The sequence below is a fragment of the Vanessa atalanta genome, chromosome 23 (genome assembly GCF_905147765.1).
Source record: "Vanessa atalanta chromosome 23, ilVanAtal1.2, whole genome shotgun sequence".
NCBI lineage: Eukaryota > Metazoa > Arthropoda > Insecta > Lepidoptera > Nymphalidae > Vanessa > Vanessa atalanta.
Window position 1 is genome coordinate 8,168,151 of NC_061893.1, and position 13,821 is coordinate 8,181,971.

General features: G+C 35.1%; 1 protein-coding gene and 1 long non-coding RNA gene across 2 annotated transcripts; one reads left to right on the top strand and one right to left on the bottom strand.

The window, feature by feature from the left end:
- Window positions 1-360: 360 nt before the first annotated feature.
- LOC125073164 lies at window positions 361-1,510 on the top strand. Its single transcript, XM_047683882.1, has one exon. The coding sequence runs from the start codon at window positions 426-428 to the stop codon at window positions 1,173-1,175; it is 750 nt and encodes a 249-aa protein (XP_047539838.1). The 5' UTR covers window positions 361-425; the 3' UTR covers window positions 1,176-1,510.
- Window positions 1,511-8,521: 7,011 nt separating this feature from the next.
- Window positions 8,522-10,362, bottom strand: LOC125073225. Its single transcript, XR_007120031.1, has 2 exons — window positions 10,205-10,362; window positions 8,522-8,655 (listed from the first exon to the last, which is right to left on the bottom strand). It is a non-coding gene; the product is annotated as an uncharacterized LOC125073225 (long non-coding RNA).
- Between the last annotated feature and the right edge of the window lie 3,459 nt (window positions 10,363-13,821).

Consider the following 13,821-nt stretch of genomic DNA (forward strand, 5'->3'; position numbering starts at 1 on the left):
GACTACGAAAAGAAACATCCAATAGTTTTACAGTCTAAACATTATTTAACGATTTTAATTTTTCGATACGAACACATAAAACAAATGCACGCTGGACCGCAGCTTTTATTATATACGGTGCGTAACTACATATGGCCATTAGCTGGCAGAAATCTCGCACGTCGCACTGTACGCAACTGTGTTCGATGTAGGCGCTTACAGGGTCGTACGTTAACACCTATAATGGGCCATCTCCCGTCACAACGAACTATACCAGCATTTCCATTTCTTACGACAGGGGTAGACTTCGCAGGTCCATTTATGATTTTAAATAAGAAAGGCCGCGGCGCAAACTTTCAAAGTGTTACTTATGTCTTTTTATATGTTTCCGATACAAATGCGTGCATTTAGAAGCCGTAACAGAGCTGTCAAAGGATGCCTTTGTTATGACATTACGGAGATTTGTTGCCCGACGCGGCAAACCGCTTGAAATCTATTCCGATAACGGTAGGAATTTCGTTGCCGTTGCAAAGGAAATCGGTAGTTTCTTAAAAGAAAATCAAAACTCTCTATCGGAGTACGCAGCTACCGAAAATATAAAATTTCATTTTATACCAACTTACGCTTCTCATTTTGGGGGATATTGGGAAGGCGGCATCAAGTCAGCTAAGCACCACATTAAAAGAGTAATGGGCAATTTAAATCTCACGTACGAAGAACTTTCTACTTTGTTTGCACAGGTGGAAGCTATTCTAAATAGCCGACCCTTATATCCTGTTTCTTCTTCCCCTCACGACCTTCTTTCTCTCACTCCAGGGCACTTCCTGATTGGCCGACCACTGTCTTCCCTGCCAGCTCCAGTCTTGGAGGAAGAAAAGGCTACTCGCCTGCAGCGCTATAACCGCATAGAGCAAGCTCGCCAGCATTTCTGGAGACGCTGGCAAAATGAATATGTCAGCGAGTTGCAGCAGCGATCCAAGTGGCGTACACAGAAGTGCAACCCTCTTCGTGTCGGGGATTTAGTTCTTCTCCAAGAGGACAACAATCCACCCCTTCATTGGCGTTTGGGACGTGTCATCCACTTACATCCCGGCATCGATGGTGTGAGCAGAGTTGCTGATATCATGACTGAGAGAGGCAGCGTACGGAGGCCATTTACAAGACTATGCCCTCTACCAAATCAAGATGATAACTAGAATACCGAAGGTATTCCAGGGGGGGTGCTTATGTACGCGCCTTCATTAATTTGTGGAGCAAATATTGCCTGCGACGCATTACCGATAATGTAGATAAGGCTGTTCGCAATGCTACATACGAAGACTACATACGAAGCCCTGCCGACCAATCGTTGCAGCCCGACGTCATCAAAGGTCCGACGTCATCGACCGAGGAGAAGGGACCCTGCAACGACGACACTTTTTTTCGAGACCTCTGGGCGTTCGGCGATAATCATCTTCGTTCTTGTATTTTATATTTTGAGACCATAAGTTCCTGTAATCTTCTTTTGAGCATTAAATTGATTTGTACAGTGCTCGAAGTTTAACTGTAGTTAGGCTTCCTAATATTTCTGTGTCCGAGACAGTAAATGTCACCTTAAATTGTAAATACCGTTAGATTATAACCTATCTCGCGAGATTATAACATACTGCTTACAATTTAATGCATTTATATATTAGATGCTTATAGATATATTTTAGATGCTTTTAGATTATAATCTACCGAAGGTAATTAAAGTTAAATTATAAAAACTCTAAAATAACCTAACCTAACCGAAATATCGTAAACTATCGAAATTTTGGACGTTTTATTATGAGTTGAATCACCGTTCACAATATTTCAGCAGTTTACAATCTCGCGAGATAGATTAGCATCTAACTGTATTTACAATTCTACGGTGTAATATAGAAACATAAAGTATTGCAACATGCCAGAATAATGACCACTGGGAAAGTATTTCACAATTTTTATAGGTTGGCAGATTGGCTTATAGACATTGGTTTTGAAAGAAATTATCATGATCAACACACTATCAACCTTGGGAACTAAGTAGTTATTTATATCCCCTGTGCTTGTAGATACACTGGCTTACTTATGCTACATATACAAGCCTGTCTGTATCGGTTATTTAACAATTAAACTTGTCTGTTATACGAATATAGATGAAACTCGTGTTTTTACTACAAAATAGAATTTATTTGAAAATTACTTTTCAATTTGTTTACAGGAAGAGAAGACGGAGGTACGCGTGCCAAAGAATTGCTTGATCGGCTTATTTTCGGGCTCTTTGTTTACAGTGCTATTCTGTAAGAAATCACGTCGTATTTCACTCGTGAGATATTTAAAACCGACGTCACCGTTCGTCGTCGTCGTTCGTCATCGTATTCTATTTTGAAATTTAAACGTAATAATTATTATAGTTAATATCACTTAGGAAATATTTATGAGCGTGCTCTGTGGTTCAAGTTTGTTCTTTAGGTGATATGAGATCATTCTGTGGAGCTCACTCGAGTGAGAATTCAACGTCCTTGGATTGGTTCACTATTTATTTAATTTGACACTTTTTTATTGTGACTTTGAGTGATCGAGTAAAATTAAAAACGCGAACTGCGAACTTATCGGAATCGTTGCCGTTGAACCGTTATCCTATTCCACTAACACAACGCCGAAATTGGATCGATATATAATTGGGATCATATAGTCACCGATATAAATAACTAGAATTGGCCCTCAGTTACGATTCGTCCCATAAACGAAAAGGTCCTATTGCTCTGTTATATAATCTATTTATATAAAAACGATTACTGATTATATAAGATTAATCACGAAATCTCTGAAACTATACCAGCTACAAGCTTGAAATTTGGTAGGTAGGTTTTTTATGGTGTAGACATCCGCTAAGAACGGATTTTACGAAACCCCTTGGTTTTGGGGTTTAGAAGTTTGTGTAAAGCCACAGGTTCAGCTAGTAGCTCTATATGAGCGATCGATAAGAAAACGTGGATTACATTTTCGAATAGCGTTTGGCAGCTAAGTATGTACAATGAGCTAAATTATCTGAGTAGTTATCAAAGAATTTTTCATACGAAATCAATCCGCTCAGGGACCTTCGATATCAACTAATCTTTTACCTTTTTTATCAATCAGGATATTGAGTACGTTGAAGTTTTAAAAACTAGTGTTTGCGTAATAAAGATTCGCTCTTGTGATTTTTTTTTTAAATTTTATTATCAACTCTCGGTAACCAATGAAAGAGTAAACTGACGTTGGAGTGGAAATCTCTTGAGGATCCTTCGAACAATTCTATGCAAAGATTTATTCATGGATTCTTTTTTTTATTATTATTTATCGGCGCGCCTTGGGGGTAAAACTAGCTCGTACGCCGTGACGAGAAACGCATGACGTTCTCTAATACTTTCAATCGTCATTTCCTCTGATCTCTATTCTTTATTAATAAAATAATGAAGTTTATATTTTTAAGTTTAAGTGACTACAACCGCCCATGGACAACACCGGGGGGCTTGCAGGGGCGTTGCTGGTTTTTAATCGCTGATATTACCCTTCTGGGGGTAATATAACCAAATTCTTCACAACCGTCGTCTTTTGGGGCTAGGGGAATCGGGCCTACGAGATTTTCATATACCGAACGAAACGCAGCAGCTTAGCTACCACTTTACGCCGATTTTAGGTAGTACTTCTCCAACAAGGTATGCAGCGTGGCAATACCACTATACATTTGTTTGCTTGTTACGCTTACGATTATGAAGACATTTTGCAATCAAGTTGTCAGAGGTACAAAAAAGACACAAGTTTGAGTGAGCAGTTGCATACAACAATTGCTTCCCTCCCCCTCAAACGTGGGCGAAGCAAAGAGTGGAATCTAGGAAACTAATATTATATACTTAATTGCTGTGTGTTATTTATAGGAATCATTCTTTGAGTTCATTTTTTGGATATGTTAAAGTTTTTAATTACTAATTACATAATGAAGTTTAATGGCCAGTTACCTCGAGGGTAGTTTAAGTAAAGCACTTAAGTCACGGATTTAACGTACGAACTGAATATTGCATTGAAAATGCGTGAAGGGAATTTCGTCTTCAGAAGTGAGGGTTCAAATGCAGATTCGAATACAGACAAGCACCTTTTTATGATGTGTTTATAATTTCTTGTGCTCGGCGGTGAAAGAAAATGTCGTTCTGCCAGATGCGTATCCACCTTTTTGGAGCTGAATAGTAGAACGTGCTCCAAATTATTTCAAGAAGAAAGTCGGTTAAAGGCTATCATTTTTACGAAGGCAATTTTTACATGGCTGCCCAATAACGAATGTAATATTTTCAGGGTTCGTGTATGTACTCGTATGTATGTAGGTGAGTTTTTACATAACCTTAAGTGACATTGGCTATAAATTAATGAATATATATAATCACAGGCACAAGGGACATAACATCTTAGTTTCCAAGGTTGGTGGCGCATAGGTGATGTAAGGAATGGTTAATATTTCTTACAGTGCCTTTGTCTATGGGCGGCGGTGACCACTTACCATCAGGTGGTCCATATGCTCGTCCGCCAACCAATGCCATAAAAAAAATGCAAGGCGTGTCTTTTAATATTTAAATTAAGAACATGTTATTGTTAATTTAAATATTACCTTAGAATTTCTATTAAGTTTAAGATTATTGAGACTGTCTAAAAAATATATTAAGCTTTATACGCTTTCGCAAGTCGACAGCTCTTTAAAACTTACTTGATATATTACCAAGTGTAAGACTCGCGTTTTATGATCGAAGTTTAATCTCAACAGTTGAAACTATCTCTAGAGACGTGTATTCAGCTTTAAATATATTATTAGTTTAATAAAACGGTTCGTTTAGTACATTTTTTTCTCGGGCTGACTTCAAACGATAAAGTCAGGGATTTATCACGATGACCTATTTCGAATAATGTACTCAAATATTAAAATTCAATTACTGTGTTATTGTAGTATATATTTAAAGGCAATGATTATTTTTCTTTATGTTTTTTTTTTTTCTATATACGTTATAAGATTTAATTAGTCATTGTGTTGATATCAACTTGATTGCATCATAATGTACACTAGTAGGTCTCCCGCGAAACTTCGCGTTTATTTTAAAATATTTTTTTTTGGAATTTCGAGACTTATGACAGGTTTGGTTTTGAATTCATTACAAATTGCATGAAACTCATTTGAATTTGGCGCCAAAATGATGCAACCTCTTGTGATATTTTCAACATCATTAGTTAAGTTAGATTTGGAGTTTGTCGAAAACAATTTACTTTCATTTTGTTTACGTTTATTTTTTCTTAAACAGCCGTAGTACCGCTCTCTAACAAGCCAGTAACTTTTTTCCGCTCTTTAAAATTTATATTTGATAAAGCGTAACAATTTAGTAAATTCAAGTCAAAAATCCTCTTTAATTTTCTGCACATCTTCGGCTGGAGCTCTTCAAAATGAGACCATAACAGATTATTTGGGTGCAGCCATCGTCCATTATATAAGATTACGTCATGAATACAAGTGAAATTTGATAAATAATTTGAAAACACCTTCAATTAAAATTTCTCTCTTCGTAAAAACCATATATTCAAATACAAGCACAACCGTTGGAAGATGTTCTACGACATGGCAATGTTACTTATACTAAAACCTCATCGGAGACGCGTTGCGACTTTTGGTATGTTATTAATAATTATAATGATTTGATACAGCTAGATATAATAAAGGTAACGTTTATTTATCTTTGAATATAGACTCAATTTAAATAAAGAATTGAGTGATAAGCTATTTAGATAAGTCATGTCGTGATATGTTTAAAACTTACATCCTGACTTTTTACTTCCAATCGCGGAAAATTAAATTACTATGGAGCTATAAATTTGACGGTAAGAAATATGACTGCTACGTCACTAAAACAAAACCAAATAGAATTGAACTAGCGTGGAGTGTTCCGTATGATGACTATGCTGTACGAGGAAGGATGGCAGACCTAAAAAGGTTGATCGAGTTATACGAATAATTAATGGTAGTCATACAGTTATCTTAAAATGTTAAGTAATAATAAAAGTCAGCGATTTTTTTTTAATTTAAAATTAAAATAAAGGCAACACACACAAATACCCACATTAATGCTTACTATTATTATTATTTTCTAATCTGACAACTCAGTTATCTAAAGACAATTTTTTTTTTTACAAATAAGGTTCGTTATTTTTTTTTCTCTGAAACTATTTCAAATTTATATAGCGCACATATCGTCCAAGTATACATAAATAAACATATTTGGTGAGAGTTGATGGTGAATTTGACGGAGCATTCATCCAGGAACCCCTCATCCGATATTACCGTAATTTTTCCGCAACTTTGACAGCAAGATAAAAGTCTTTTGGATAAAACTCGACGTAAAACGAATTACTTAAATTGTAAACGCGAGTCAAAGTGATTAATGTTTATGTTAAGGACTTTTTTAGACTACGTCACATCCTTGATTTCGTCAGATTACGTCACTTCCTTGATGTCATAAAAAAGAGAAAAGGTCAGTCGTCAGTGAGCAAAATTAAAAAAAGAACACCATAGTGTATTTCTATGAATTGAATCAAGATGTTATCAATTCAATAATGTTACCGGAACTTTTGTGTCGAGCGTTGGCATTTTAGGAATGTGGATTCTACCAAGAATAACTGGTAAGAAGCTAAGAGCTCATACATTCTTCAAAAAGCTAGAGGTATAGTAGAACACCCTGTTGGAACCAAGTCGCTTTTACTATATATTACATTATATTAAATAATAAACGCATTGAAACAAATTCACATCGTATAGGATTAATTAAACATTAGCATTAGCAGCCCGTAAATGTCCCACTGCTGGGATAAAGGCCTCCTCTCCCTTTGAGGAGAAGGTTTGGAGCATATTCCACCACGCTGCTCCAATGCGGGTTGGTGGAATACACATGTGGCAGAATTTCGTTGAAATTAGACACATCCAGGTTTCCTCACGATGTTTTCCTTCACCGCCGAGCACGATATGAATTATAAACACAAATTAAGCACATGAAAATTCAGTGGTGCCTGCCTGGGTTCGAACCCGAAATCATCGGTTAAGATGCACGCGTTCTAACCACTGGGCCATCTCGGCTCTTTAAAAATAAGTTAAAAGAATATTATATAAAATCGTATACAATAGAAAGATACAGAGGAAAAGAGAGGGAAATATTGCCTTAATTCTCTTATCCGTCTATTTCTATTCTTCAATTCGACCACAGGGGCGTTGATTGGTGGACAAACTTTTGGCAAATATTATCCGATTCAATTTTCATGTTCTCCCTCACCGCTGAGCCTGACATAAATTATAAACAAAAATGCAAATGAAAAATGGTATTTTCTGGATATGTGTCTACGATCTTCGATTCAAACTGACACGTTACATCCACTGAAGTCTTTACTAGGCAATCTGAGGTTTCAAAACAATGTAATAAAAAGTAGTACAATTGTATAAAAATTAATTTATTTCAACTGTAATCGTGATTTTTGACGTCATCGTTCTCAAAACAGTTTATAAATCTCGGACAAATAATCGGAAGGCATGATACAAAAAATGTCATTAATACCGGGCAACATATGACGCACAGAGGACAAAAACACATTTCATCATTCTTATTTCAAACTGAGCTCCATTTTGAATCAAACATCTTAATTGCCTGCTTGGTATTATCCGCAGAAACGGTGCTCAGATTTAATTCTCATCTGCTTTCTCATCATTCACGATACGATCCATACAACAGTCAAAGCACGGTATACATGACACAAACGGACTGACTATTAAGGGAAGAATGTAGACCATCAGACACATTGGATGAATTAGTTATATGATGCTACTACTCGGAGAAATGTTAGCTCAAAACGAATAAGAACACTGCATGAATTATAGAGCTTAGTGTTAATCTTTTATCAATTTTAAGCACCATATGATTGTGATTTATTTTTGTTAATAAATACTATTTATTTAATTATTTACACTGAATTTTTTTTGGTCATTTTTATCATGATAGTTTTATTTTAATGACAAATGTACAATGTCTGTTATGTCAATCGTGTTAGTAACCAGAGACACGAACTCCATTCATGGCATTTACGAAATAAATTCTAGAATTATAAAAATTGTTAATGAAATATTAAATAAGTTAAATAATTAAAATTTTGTAAAAGTTTTGAACGCATAAATAAATTCGTATTTATTTTTATTAAATATCGACGCAATGATATAAAATTTCCAGACGTATAAAGTCCATGGTACACATTCGGTGAATCATTTCAAGAACGTCAAATGTAGTGAATTCCTCCGTTTTTTTTTTTTTAATTTAAGGAAAACACGTATTAATGAATATTCCTTTGTATTAAAGGTTTCTCAAGCAATCTGTTATACTGACATTCGATATTGTTAAGTTTTTCGTTTAATAATGTACAATGAGGGTAAAAAAAAAAAAGTTATTTTCTAAATTTTATTTATATTTCAGTAAATAAAACTCATATATATAGGATATATTTTTAATTCTTCAATCTTAGCTTTTACACTATCATTAAGGTTTACTCATATTGGTTTATTATCACGTATCCTTTCGTCCTCCGAGTCATAGTTAACGACAAAACATCGACAGAAACTCATACCTGAAAAAAGAAAAATACAGTCACAAAGTCAGTGAGAGCCGAGATGGCCCAGTGATGAGAACGCGTACATCTTAACCGATTACTACTTAATTTTCATATGCCTAATTTGTGTTTATAATTCAACTCGTGCTCGGCGATGAAGGAAACCTGCATGTGTCTAATTTCAACGAAAATCTGACACATGTGTATCCACCAACCCGGATTGGAGCAGCGTGGTGAAATATGATCCTAACCTTCTCCATAAAGGGAGAGGAGGCCTTAGCCCAGCAGTGGGAAAGTTACAGGTTGGTAATGTTGTGTATTGTTGATGTTGTGCAGTCATAATTAAAGTAATTTCAGTGTATGTATGTATACATTAATTGGCTTCCACCATCCCTACCACAAAGTAATTTTCTTGATATAACTATGTATATCTGTGTGTAGTTACTTTCCTAACCCATTACGTATAATGCGTGCAAATGTAAACGTGTTTCACATTCAGAAATAATATGAATCATTCGCAACATTTACCCGAATTCGTATTATAGCTGATGGAATGCCGCGCGTTTAAACCGACTTCCTGTAACATGACGCTCGCATCGCGAAATTAGTCTCGCGAAATGCCACAATGCCACATACTTACACGCAGACTTCGGATGTCACACATCAAACGTTGGATTCGAGTTGAAACGCCTAAGCAGAGTCCCGCTGAGTTCTTTTCGGGCCTGAGGTATTTTCGAATCGGTAGATTTTTACAGCCAATTAGCAAGTGTATTGAAGAAATATTTTAAATTTTATGTTGATTTTTTTTAGGAGCTTGTAAGTGAGCGGGAAGATTGGCCATTTGAGGAATTGGTAAATGGTGTCCCCTGCCTAAAGACATTGGCGTGGTAAGAAATATTGGCGCTTACGTATTAACGTCACCGCAGCAAAAAAAAAAACATTCCGCCATTGCGGAATATACAATAGATTAGGTTTTATCTATGCATAATCTATACATATAATAAAATTGGAGTGTCTGTTTGTTCGGCCACAACGATAACATTTTTGTTGAATTCAAACGCGCACGAAGTCGCGGGCACAGCTAGTTTATTATTATATGTATAAAATAATATATACGACGTGAAAAGTGTATTGTGATTAACTAGACAGGGTGAATGGACAGGACTAGACAAGGTGGCAAACAAGCAGGAGACTCACCTGATCAAAATCAAAATATACTTTATTCAAGTAGGCTTTTACAAGCACTTTTGAATCGTCATTTAACAAACTATTTAAAGTAAAGCTACCACCGGTTCGGAATGTAGATTCTACCGAGAAGAACCGGCAAGAAACGCAGTAGTTACTCTTTTTCAATATCTAAAAATACAGTCATGTTAGTTAAATACAATTATCTATGTATATTATGTCTCCTGCCTGGAAGTCAACAAGCATTAACTCCACGCTTTTTTATCATCAATATCGATCGAAAGTACCTATCGCCTATGACCATCTGGAATACCTGTGAGCTTGCAGGTGCGTTGTTGGCCTTTGAGGGACGTAATTAATTAACGTAAAAATACCAACTTACCTTTAATACAGAAGGGTAAGCAAGACAAGCAAGGGCTCATAATGGAAGGGTAGCAACACATCTGAGGCACACAGAAACAGAAACACATAAATTTTCGTTTTTTATTTAAACATTTAATGTAATGTAAAGTTATCGATCAAATAAGGACATTTTTTGGACATTTCGCATCGCTTTGACATATGTTCTTGTCATGTTTAATAGAAGTTTGTAAAGTAGTGAATACATTTACGTTTTCTTTCGTTATTTAAGGGTTGGTGTAGACAGGATTTTTTTGTTTTGTCTATACTAATATTATAATGAGGTATAATTTGTTTCATAGTAAATTCTAATTTTTGCATTTTTTAAATTAATATGTTTTTTTTGGGCATATGGGCCACCTGATGGTATGTGGTCACCACCGCCCATAGACAAAGGCGCTGTAAGAAATATTAACCATTCCTTACATCACCTATGCGCAACCAACCTTAGGAACTAAGATGTTATGTCCCCTGTGCCTGTGATTACACTGGCTCACTCACCCTTCTAACCGGAACACAACAATACATTAACAACATACAGTATTGTGTATTACTATTTATTTTATACTACTTATTACACCAAGTATTACTTGATATTGGCCGAAACAACATTATAAAGTTTATAAAAAAAAATACACTTGAAGTACTTCTATTTTTAAATTGAGTTCAACCAATCAAATTTAAAACACGTTAGTGTGCGCTGTATTATAAATGTGTGTAAAAGCCTTTAAACGTAACAGACGATACAGAAACATTAAATTCTACAACTTTAACGGACGGATGCGGATTCCAAACTTAAGTGGATACTGTCTTATAGGATGTGTCTAAGGGCTTGTGAAATAATAGGCGTTTGATAACGTCAGGTTTATTAAACGAATCGTTTTGCTTGGAATACAGGTGTAAAATAAATACAAACGAATTGTATTCGAGGCGTAAGTTTAAACTATATTAGAATGATCGTTACTCGTTTATCAAGATCCATGACTGTTACCAAAGAGGTTCGTTAAATGTAAGAACGGGGCATTAAAAACAAACGTAACACCCTGGAATATCTAAAATAATAATTATTGATTATAAAATTGAGTGGAACCATTTAAATTGAACGTTATTTACTATTAAAATAAAGTCTAAAGTATGTTTTTGTAATTGGGCAAAATAAACACAAAAATAAATTATCTTTTAAGGTTATCTGTACTAATAAAGAACGATACGTTTTTTAACGACTTACTGTCAAAACTCCTTGAACGAATGAATGAAGTTGAAGAAGGTGTATGAGTAGTTGCGCTTCGCAGTTTCTCCTGCTTTTAATTTAGACTATTGACGTGACAAGCGTCAATTCCAAGTATGTGAGAAAATTTTCGAAATTTAAATTCCTCCGCTGTTCTCTCGAACAAGCCCTTAATGCCCTTCGGTGATTACGAAGGCTGTATGACGGCACCTTCACAAATTGTATTCATTCCAACATACGTTCTGTTTCTGAAATCAGAACTGTTTCTCTGTTTGTGAAAATCTCGCTTTGTGAGGATTATTCCGGAATATATTCTAATTTGAAATTTTAAGTTTGGATGTTTAAAAATTTCTCTCAAGAATACGGTATTGCCAACGTGCAGAATTAATATGTACTAAATGAATGTTACCAATTTTAATAATCGAATTCACTAACCAAACAAAGTTAGTTCAAAAATAGAATAAGACTTCTACTGACAAATAACAAAACTTAATTCGATAGTCAATTAAATGGTCTTTAGTTTTTTTCAACATATTTTCAAGTATCCAGTTTAGGACACTATATTTTTGTGTCTCTCATAACGATATTTTTATTTTTCTAGAAAATCGAATACTGCCAATTTTTTTCCGTAACGATACTTGGGAACCTTCAATAAAAGTGCCGACTCATTCCTCAATGGCCGGAAATGCAAAATTATGTTGCAAATGTCCAAGGACGGTGCTAGTCACTTCTCATCAGGTGAGCCATCTCCCATTTGCCTCCTATTTAAAAAAAAAATAAGAGTAATAGTTTTATTTACCAAACTATGAGTACTGAATACCGAAAAATACTAGTTAAACTTCGTCCTGTAGATTCGGAGATAAAAGGCTATTATGAGACGAGAATTATTCTTAAACAGTTGGGTTTTCTATCGAATATACAAAAACCTATAAAAAAATCGTTTGTTTGAACGTACTATTCTCATGGGCCACGTCTTCCAAGAAGACGACAAGCTCGAAGTCCAGCGAAGATCTGCTGATGTTCAGTAAAAATATAAAATAACGCCACAATTTATAAAAATAAAATGTAAAAAAAGGCACGGGCAACTATGAGCCCGTGGATGTTGTAAATTAAACAAATAAAAAAATATATAAATCTCAGGATCTGTCAGTCCGATTTGAAATAATATTTTAGGTTAGATAGCCGTGTTAGGGAGGAAGGCTGTTAATGTCGTAGGATTATTGGAAATATCGGATAATTGCGAAAAACCTAGAACAAACAAATGTTACCTTTTTATAATATTTATTAGTATAGATAACCATTTCAAACGAGTGAAAATACTCGAAGCGAGCGAGCGAGATTGGAAAGTTCTCAGCAGTTTCCACATAAGTAATAACACTTCGTCATTAATTTTCCACAAGTATAAGCCTAAACTGGAGGATGAGTGTCGAACTTTGCATTGAATATCAATAAATTTAGGATACGTCTGATAAGCATTATTATATACTTATAAAACTCATTGCAAAGTTAAAAGCATGTTACTTAAACTATTCAGAGCCCCATTCGTTAATGCTTAGCTTTAAATCTATATAATATTATAAATATGAAAGTAACTCTGTCTGTCTATCTTTTTGTCGGTCTCTCGCTTCCAAACCAATGAACTGAATTTGATGAAATTTGGTATGAGGCAAACTCGAACTCCAAGGAAGGACAAAGGTTACTTTTTTAGCCTAACAAAGGACAACCAACCCCTAAAACGTGAGCGAGTCGCGGGCGACAGCTATTACATAATACTTAAAAGGCGTTAAGGCGTAGTACTTTTCGCGATCCACTAATCACATGACGTTTTTACACAAAACAGTGATACTTATTATTGTGTTCCGGGGGGGGGGGGGGGGAATCATACTAAGGGCTTACACTTATTAGTTTCTAAGTTGGTGGCGCATTGTCGATGTGACTTTAATATTTTTATAATACTAATCCATCTACGACAGCAATACGTAATATTAAGGCGCCTGTCCTTTAAATAATTTGCGATGATGTTCTAGTTACTCTTTGTTACTCTTTCATGGTCAAACCACTGAACCGAATTTAATGTAGGACCCCCTTATGCACGTCAATTTATACGCAAACATATATATACATACCCACACCCACTCAAACACCAAACATACAACTGAACACACACATTTACATACACACACACACACACAAACACACATTCATTCTCCTTATCCTTCATTGTTTTTATTTCATTATGTATAATTTGCTTAAGTTCTCATATGTATAATTTCGTTTTAAGAACCAGAGAACTCATTTTGATATGTTAATCATTTTTTATTAATAAAGCATATTATTGTTATTATAAAAATGTGGTACGAAACCGCAGGTTA

What these genes read in the sequence shown, in the direction of transcription:
- LOC125073164 (XM_047683882.1), top strand. Translation starts at nt 426, where the DNA reads ATGACATTACGGAGATTTGTTGCCCGACGCGGCAAACCGCTTGAAATC.